At 44.7% G+C, this 9039-nt stretch overlaps 2 protein-coding genes across 4 annotated transcripts; one reads left to right on the top strand and one right to left on the bottom strand.

Moving 5' to 3' along the window:
* The first annotated feature begins 1537 nt into the window (after positions 1 to 1537).
* On the top strand, positions 1538 to 4820 carry LOC123119784 (peptidyl-prolyl cis-trans isomerase G). The gene is made up of 6 exons (XM_044539710.1): positions 1538 to 1889; positions 3456 to 3534; positions 3638 to 3700; positions 4068 to 4112; positions 4193 to 4249; positions 4396 to 4820. Exons 1-6 carry the CDS (start codon positions 1663 to 1665, stop codon positions 4486 to 4488), a joined length of 564 nt encoding a protein of 187 aa, XP_044395645.1. The 5' UTR covers positions 1538 to 1662; the 3' UTR covers positions 4489 to 4820.
* Positions 4821 to 4899: 79 nt separating this feature from the next.
* Positions 4900 to 8330, bottom strand: LOC123119783 (protein trichome birefringence-like 16). 3 transcript variants are annotated; one of them, XM_044539707.1, is made up of 5 exons: positions 8079 to 8330; positions 6693 to 6901; positions 6404 to 6568; positions 6103 to 6298; positions 4900 to 5984 (listed from the first exon to the last, which is right to left on the bottom strand). In XM_044539707.1, the coding sequence occupies exons 2-5, from the start codon at positions 6835 to 6837 to the stop codon at positions 5144 to 5146; spliced, it is 1347 nt and encodes a 448-aa protein (XP_044395642.1). In that variant the 5' UTR covers positions 6838 to 6901; positions 8079 to 8330; the 3' UTR covers positions 4900 to 5143. The 3 variants fall into 3 exon arrangements, with proteins under 3 accessions (XP_044395642.1, XP_044395643.1, XP_044395644.1); XM_044539708.1 differs by lacking the exon at positions 8079 to 8330 and having other exon boundaries at positions 6680 to 6901; XM_044539709.1 differs by lacking the exon at positions 8079 to 8330 and having other exon boundaries at positions 6404 to 6575; positions 6680 to 6895.
* Positions 8331 to 9039: the final 709 nt, after the last annotated feature.

The following is a 9039-nucleotide window of genomic DNA, read 5'->3' as shown; positions in this document are numbered from 1 at the left end:
AATATGCATGTAGTGATAGTTGTTATTTGCTCATTTCTCTATGGTGTTATCTTGCCAGCATATTCCATGTGCTGACCTATACGGCTGCAACGTATCATGTTGCAGAATTTTCAGACGAAGAGTAAGGTGCGCTAGGTCGTTGTCGTGCACTCAGTATTGCCGTGGAGTTGGATGGACTCATTTATCTTCGATGCTTCCGCAGTTATCTTATTTAGTTGGCCTTCCGCCATATTATTGTAATAAGTACTCTATTTGAGACACTCGTTGTAATAAGTGTGTGATTGAACTCTGCACTAAATCCTCGAGTACTGTGTGTGTCAGCAATATCGATATAGGGATGGCACTTATTGCATTGACACCAACTTATAAGATCAACAAAAACATCGAAGACACATATAAATCTCGGTTACATTTTAGAACAAATGCTTAGGTCAACACGTAAACCATCAGGACAAAAGCAACAATTACATTGCAATTGGTTGACCACAATGACATTACTTCTTATAAAATAAAAAATAACACACCGTTCAGTACACTACCACAATGATACGACATTCAACGACTCAATTTATAAAGGCATAATAACTAGTTCAACAACTAACACAGTCTCACAATCTCAATTCTACTATTGACTACAATGGCATAATCGTACTCTCTCTTCCTCATTCCCTGTCTCATCTTCAAAAGCACTACACTCTTTTCACTTTCTTCGTCCTACTTCCAAAAATGGTCAACATCTACCTCAACTATTCCTCCAATACTGTACTATGGCATTTTCATACAACCAACATCATCAAACACAAAACAACAATCCATTTGACATGTCTTAACAAGGTAGCAGAAAAATAATCTTCACGGCCACTTTCAAAGGAATGTGATCACCAAGATGGGCCTTTAAGCTTTGGCAATGATAGCTTGTCCCTTACTATCTCTAAATTCGAACAATTTTCCTCACCAAAATTGCTTGGGTCCACATGTAACACAAATTCAATTTCCATTGGTAATCCAACAATTCAAAAAAGGACCAAATATTAAGCTCGAACCTTAAATTTTTTGGTAAAGAAAAACCATAGAAACCGCCAATTTTCTATTCGAAACCCTAGCCATACCGAGAAACGACGATGAATGCGATAACGATAACATTGGGAGGGGGAAGGGGTTGGCATATTGCGTCTATCTCGTCCACTGTGCCCGCCCGCCGTTCACCATCGTCGTGCGTCAAGGTGAAGGAGAGAAGGGAAAAAGTCGGGGGAGAGTCAGGGGGCGAAGCGGTTGGGGGGGGGGTGGTATGGCTGTGATAGACCGGGATTGGAGTGTACATGGTGCCAGTTTCAGGAATTTCCATGTTAGAATTTAATTTTTTCAGACTTAAGAGTACGAATTCAAGATTTATTTCGTTTTTTTTAGGAAAAAAAAACGCCTTGTTTCAGCCCAAGCGTGCACGCGCGCTTCATGTCGCCCGACTCGGTCTGATTCACGAGGCCCGGCCTCCGGTGCTACTGTCCGACCGCGACGACCGGGACAATCGAGCCGCTCCTCGCATTTCTTTCTTGTACCCTTTCCTTTTCCGCGAGAGAGGAAAGGAATCCGTGCGTGAGATTTTTCGTCAAACACCCCCTTCCCTCGCCGCCGCCGCCACCGCCACCGCCTCGACCGCGAGCGATGGCGCCGTCCGCCAGCTCCTCCTCCTCCGACGGCACGGACTCCACCGGTTCCTCCTCCTCATCGGGGAGCGACCGCCGCGTCCGCCGCCGCCACAGCCGCCGCAAGGACGCCGCGCCGTCCACGTCCTCCTCCTCCGCGCTGAAGGTGCGCAAGGACCGCAAGTCCCGCCACAAGCGCCGCCGCCGGGAGAGGCGCAAGTCCCGTTCGGACGACGACAGCTACAGGCGAGCTTCCCCCTCCTCCTCCTCCCCCCTCTCTGTGTATAGGTTTCCGTTGCTAGCTAGGGTTAGGCTGAAAGAGCTCGTGATCTAGGAGATTGGGTTGGTGTGATTGACTCTGGAGGGTCGGGAGAGAGGAAATATATGCGTAGATCAACGTCGTTGTCTCGATTTCCAGTTGGAATCATAGGGATGATGATACGCAGCTTCCTTCTAGAATTGGACTTGTTGGAGATGCAATACCAGGCTGGGTAATACTGTAAGAACTAACGAGAACAGTAGTATATGCTGCACTTCAGATTGCTATTGGTGGGGACAGAATCGCGGTGCTGATCAAAGACATGAATCATGTGAGGTGATAAGGGGACGACAATGGTTGCGATTTAGACCTGGAACTTTTAACTAGCATCGTTTTGTTCTTCCTGTTATAGAAATCTCTTGTATGATAAAGGAAAGGCTTCTTAGATACGAGTTGAGCGTGCTGACTATTTATAAATGACTGGTGAGCGCCACTTTTCTATTTGCCAAATTTTGGGGTGAAATGTCTTTTACGAAGTGGAGGTGAGGGCCATCTGGTCATTGGCAATCGATGTTCTATTCTATGATGATATTTTTCTGTTTTGAAATGCATAAGGCAGAAACTGCTCTGCCTTTTCCTTCAAAAAATGATATTTTTCTGTGAAAAGAACCAATGTTGACAGTTCCGCATCGGATTGCTATTGATGGGGATAGAGCTGTAGTGCTGGTCAAAGAATGTAATCATGTAAGGTGATAAGGGGAGGAGAATGGTTGTGATCTAAATCCGGAACTTTTAACAAAGCAGTGTTCTGTTCTTTCATCAGTTAATAGAAAATTTTCAAGATAAGAGCTTCTTAGATACGAGCTGAGGGTGCTGATATATCTTCTAAGAAGTGGAGGTGGGGGTTGTCTGGTTATTGCAAATCGATATTTTATTCTATGACGAATTTTTCTCTGTGATTTGAGCTATTATGATGTCAAACTTTGGGCAGCTAAAGAATAGGTTAACCTTAGGTTCTAGAGAATGTTTTTAATAGCAAACATCACGTTCCTGAAGAAAAGTTGTTTTGGGAACCCAAACGAAGCACATACTAAAGTGAGTTTGTATCTGTTCAAGGGGAAGTGTATTTGAGTTTAGGACTCCAGTTTTGTTTGTATTTTTGGATTGTAGGGAATTGGGATCTTCCAACTTGTATCCAGGAACAAGTTTAGGTGAACCTGAATTGAGTGGTTCTGAAGAAGGATGGGATACTCCTTTTGCAAATAGTGATCAAATATTTAATTGCTGTGATCTTTTTAGTCACGACTCATGATGGTTTAGTGTATTAGCTAGATAAAGGCCAGGCTTTGAGGAGATTCAGATTGTGATTAATAGTGGATAAAGTAGTTGCATGAGCAAATTTATTCTACTAATTTCCAGCCATTAATCCTCTGTCTAAGCTTCATGGATGAAATATGGATAATGCTGTTTGTGTTTTAGACTATATTCAGTAGTAATTTCTGCTTGCAGTTGACCCTACTTTGGCATATTGAAGTGTCTGATTCTTTTTGTAGTAGCGCAAGCTCTTATGATAGTGACCGCGAGGCATCTGGCAGATCACGCAAGCATAAGAAGAGCAGTAGATCAAGGAAGGTACTGCCCCAGCAATTCATATATGTTTGATGTCTTGTCAGTTTTTTCAGCACACACTTAGTACTTGGCCTCTCATTGACTCAATGTATCCTCATTCTGGCAGTCTAGGGAAAGAGAGCGAAGCAAGGATAGGCATCATAAACGGGACAAGAGTAAACACAGAGAGGTAAATTTTCTACTTACCTAAAAAAATACCTTTTATCATAGCATAAAATTTTGGTAAATTGAATTTATCACATGTAATAATCGTTTTCTGTAAATCAGCAACTGTTGGTATAATTAGATTTATCATTGGTCATATATGAATTGAAAAATATTCAATATCATGTACTACACACTGTCTTAGCAACAGAAATATTTCTTATCCTTTTTATTTCCATGTGAGAGATCCTTATATTTCTTGCTACCTGTTTCTGGGTTGGCTCTTTGACATTGGAGCTGGGATTCGTGAACGGGTGACAACATGGTGTATTGGCTTGCTGGTTGTCTTGGTTGTTATGTTTTGTTCTCTTCAATGCGGGAGCTTTATGCAGAAGAAAGAGAGTGAACGTTCTAGCGGTCCGGTCCAGCTTTCCAAGGTATAAATATTTCCTGTGCGCCTTTTCATTTGTTTGTTGTCTTATAATCATTTTCAAATGCAATTTATTTTGTTTATTAGTTCCTTGGCCGTGAGAAGGAGGAAAGCGGCAAAAGGAGTGTTATCTCTGGTAAAAAGGTGAGGAGGACGATTTCTCTACCATTTTGATGCTTATCTTTTGGGTTGTATACTCACACAACAATAAGATGTTGTACCTGCTGGAATGAAACTCATTCCAATCTAAGTGGGACTATGAAGTATGAACTATTTGACTTAATTTGTAGATAATGATGAAGCTCGAGAAATCCAAGGAAGATAAGGCGGCTGAGAGCAAGCGCAATGAACTGTTGAAGTTTCTGAATGCCAGTTATGATTGACAACTTATCTGAAGTGGTGATGCTTGGCTGGATGGCTTGGATTTGTCTTGATGCCACTGCTTAGTCATGTGTGCGTTTGGTGATACCAAGAAGCTTTTTGTCCTGTTTTTTGAAGTTATGACTGTGACCATCAGTGCTTTATATCGGTATATTTGGCTAGTGGTTGGACAAAGGTCACATGTATCACTAGGTCTTGTAATTTTTGAGCTTGGGGTCTTTGTGTTCTTGAAATTTGATCGTTACCAGTTTGTACTTTGTAGCTTCCTTTTTGTAAGCCCGTTTAACCTGGAGATACACCATTTATAGAATTTCCCTGGCAGGGATACTTGATATAAGCTTGTCATACTGGGTGGTATTCTCATCTTGTTTCTTTGTTGAACACGTGATCACGTATAACAGTGTTTCATGGTCTTGAAAAGAATGTTTTTGAACTGTATACCGGCATAACAAGTGTTACAGAGTTACATGGTGAAAAGTAACGTTCATGAACTGTACTCCGTTCATGATGGAAAGACGCCCTTCGCTAGCTTATCATAACTTTCATGATGGAAAGACGCCCTTCGCTAGCTTATCATAACTTACGATGAGCAAAGCTTCTAAAGACGGGTTAAGATGAATATAAACCTCTGAGCCTGCCCTGACAGCAGCCAAGTGCCTACAGTTGAGCGGCCAGTATTTCATTCCATGTGTCTGGAACACCTGGAAGGCACCAGTGCAGGCAATCTTGGACCCCTGGTGTAGCTCTGATACTGTACTTTGATATGTGCCCTTCGTCCCGTAGCCGTGAAAGCGCGGTGATATCCAAGAGCTTGATCCTAGTGCCCTTGACCGCTCCCTCGCCGTCGGCATCTTCAGAATGATTCTGAAATACCCTGTTACCCTTGGCCAAAGGATCCTTGTTGTTGCAAGTGCCTCCGGTGTTCCACTCCCCATTGAAGAAATGCCTTGGTGACAGTGACCTGTAGAACACCTTCAGGTGGGGATATCTAGGAAGCTGGGCATCTAGCCACTTAATAACACCATGTATAGTGAAGTTCTTCGCCTTCCACATGCTGGCGATCTCTCGATTGTTATTCGGTGCTCCCGAGGCGTACATTTCCCACTTGTTCGCCTTCAGCTTACCCCTGTTCCAGTGATGCCCGGTGTTCAGAACCAGGACGTGGAGCCTGTGAAGGTTCTTCTTGAGAAACGAAGGTGGGCGATCAAGGTGCATGGCGTAACCGGCAGCTGGATTTGATCGCCTGAGAGGCTCCAGATCACAGAGTGTTGATGACCAGTAATACAGGACGGTCGTGTTTGTGCTCCGGAACCGGTAGGCCGAGCCTACTGACCGTGTTGGTCGTTTTGCACGATGTGTCTGGGCCATTCCGTACTTGGAGCCAACATCCTCCACATCTGAATGATGTTTCCCAGATGCTGCAAGCATGCATATCATCGACTGGAACATCTGCCTCCCTAAAGAGTCGCCTACATAAGCAATGGTTTTATCCTGCATTCTGAAACACATCCAAATTAGTATGATAGATTACCTGAAAAGCTCTAAAAATCCTAAGCGAAAGAATGTAGTGCATAGCATCTCCAGCAAATTCAAACTGAAGGAGCAGCAACATATACCTTGTCAAGAATTGGGCAGCTTGAAACAGTGGCATATTGCAGCCTTCAGGCTGCCATCTAAATTTCTCGTAAGCGAAATCTGTGCGTTGTGTCAATCTGCAGTTCCAGCTCTCAGAGAGCCATCTTTTACATCTGGGGCCAGAATACAGTGGCCTGCGGTTATCAGGAACCCATTCTCCATTCCTGTAGTCACATTCTAAAATATCGATGAAGCAAAAATTTAGGAGAAAGCTAAGCTTAACATAATACATCTCAAAAGGCAATAGCACAAGCTAGCAAAGGGTGTGAGATAGTGAATTACCTTTCTTCTGAGGAGGTGCTGTTCCCGCGTTATCAGCGACATCTTCAGAGTTATGAACTATGGTCAGAGGTGGAGGCGCAGAAATGCCTTCCTTTCCTACTTCAGTGACCGACTGCACCAATGGATCGATGATGGGGGGATCTTCCTCCATGGAGGTATTCCGATCTACAAACTGTGAGTGAGCAACAGAAATTTACTGGGAAAACAAGCCCCAAGATGACCCACAGAGAGGACCTTGAAAGAATATTAGTTCTTGGGCTTATAATTTGAGAGGACCTGGATAACTCACTCAAGACCAATGGCTCCGGTCGGAGGATACCAGGACTGTACAGTGATCCCTTCTCCCATTTCCAAAGAAGAAACGCCGCAAAGATGGCGAGGAACGCAAGCCTGAGGTGCCTGAATCTCAGGCCATTTACACACACCAGCCTCATTCTCCTCTACTGAACTTGAAGCACAGATTTCTTCAAATGAGAGATACGTGGTGATGGCACGCAGCTGGTTCATACAAGAAGGGAAGGTGAAGTTAGGTAGCAGAAAAATGTGAGGTTAGCTAGAAGAAAATGATGAATGTTATGTTAACATACGTTAGATGCCTAACATGTAATATCATTTTTTTGGCTGCAAGCAAAGGGCATGTGGGAAGTTTGGTACAAAAGGTTGGTAGGTAGCATATAAACACTTTCCTGACCTTACACAGGTGAAGTTTGAACTTTGAAGTATCTATATCTATATCTATATCTATATCTATACTTCTATACTTAATATAAAAAGAGCTAGTTGCGGAGATCCAACACATCTCACCAGTTCAACCGCATCTATCCAACGGTTTATGTAGCTCCGATGTTTATCGCTAAACATGTTTAGCACTCTCCCTTAATTGATAGCATACCTAATATCAGCGATAGTTATATGCTACCTAATATCAACATGCAATTAAGATCTTGCCAAATATTAATTTTCAATGCAATTAAAATTAACCTACATTGGACGTACACGATTACTAGTAGCAATTGACAAGGCACATAATGATGGTGACTACGCAACCGCTCGGAGCATCAATGGCTTGAGATTTTGCTTATACTTGAGATGAACAATTGACCTGATATGCATGACTGCTGAAATGGCTCTAGTCAAAGAAGACCGCAATTCCAAGGTGATGAAATTCTCGGGTCATAGTAGGCTCTGCTATTCTAGGGTGATGCAATTCAGTTATGATTCATGGAACACAATTCGAAGTTGTATATCCTGGCTAGAACAACACTGAGCAAAGTACTCTGTCTAGTTGGAACATCTCCGCGGGCTGCAGGCTGGAGCAGAAGTCGGGAAAGTTCATCTCTTAACAACCCAAAGAAAAAGGTGAATTATAATCTAGTAGAGCAGAGAGTGTGTGGCAAGATTGGTACAGGAAAAAAGGCAGTAGCAACTAGCAAGATGTGCTTTTGTGATGCGGTTGGCCGGGCGAAATATGGTTGACCAAGGAACACTCATTCAGTTATTCTGATTCCGGCCTAGGGAACCCACTAATTTGCAGTTGTCTCCTCCCCAGCAAAAGAAATGGCTATAACTCAGAATCCGAATCCGAACTCTACCAGAGACGAGAGGAAAAGCAAATTCTTTGAAGCTCAAGCAAAGCAGCTAGGGAGAGCCTGAGAGGTAGAGGCAGTTGACGTACCCGTACTGACTGACATTGGAGCTTGAGCTCGCCGGCCGAGCAACCCGCCGCCGAGAAGGGATAGGATAAGAGGCTCGCTTCTCTCCAAAGCCGGCCAGAGCCGGCCGGCCGGCGGCGAGGTGAGACAAGGAGGCCCCGGCTCTCGGCCAGGTGCTGGGGGGCGGTTTGCGGTTGTGGTTACTCGGCTGTGTGGTCCAGTGGGGCTGCGGCACGGAGCAACACGTACACGAGTGGTAAGTAGTACGGTCTAGAGGGGGAACGTGACGTACGGCGTGCACGGCAAAGCGTCGCGATGGTGGTGCGTACTAGGTTCTTTTCTTTCTTTCTTTTTGGAACTTGCTCCTTCGCTGCTACACGGTGGATCCATGAGGAACAAGCAACCACAGGACGACGACGCTCTGGATATTTGTTGATGAGGCTGATGAACTCGCCTACCACCCGGAATAATGACGATCTTGAGCTATTTCTCGAGACACTGCAACACCGACCGTCCTAGCGTCGGCATATATCGCCGGCTTCTTCATGTGTGTCTGACTCTATCTAGCTGTGATGGGACTGCGCAGTGGTGAATCTAGGCCCCAGACCCGAGCATGAGGCACAAATCTTTGTATAGTGTAGCAATTGCTGCAGTATGAAAAGGGGGCTTGGGGTGGCCCGCTCGACTGGATCTGCATCTGGGACTGTGTGCGTTTCGCTTCGGTCGTACGCCTAGCACCCCTGCGTTGGACACAAACCCACGTATCATAGTTTTTTTTGTCGTTCTTTTTCTTCTTCAACAATGCATCACATCCGTATCTGCTCCCCGTGATCCCATGGGCCGTTTCTCGCTCCGCCACGGCTTTTCCTGGCGAGCTCCACAACTGGAGCGACCTCCTTGCTCCCGACGACTCCCAACTCCTCGGAGTTGGACTTGAACCGGCATGGGGCGGCGAGCCTAGATGCTGCAAGCCGGCTGGAGACG

Source organism: Triticum aestivum, chromosome 5D (genome assembly GCF_018294505.1).
Source record: "Triticum aestivum cultivar Chinese Spring chromosome 5D, IWGSC CS RefSeq v2.1, whole genome shotgun sequence".
Lineage (NCBI taxonomy): Eukaryota > Viridiplantae > Streptophyta > Magnoliopsida > Poales > Poaceae > Triticum > Triticum aestivum.
This window is presented reverse-complemented; position numbering and strand designations above follow the sequence as displayed.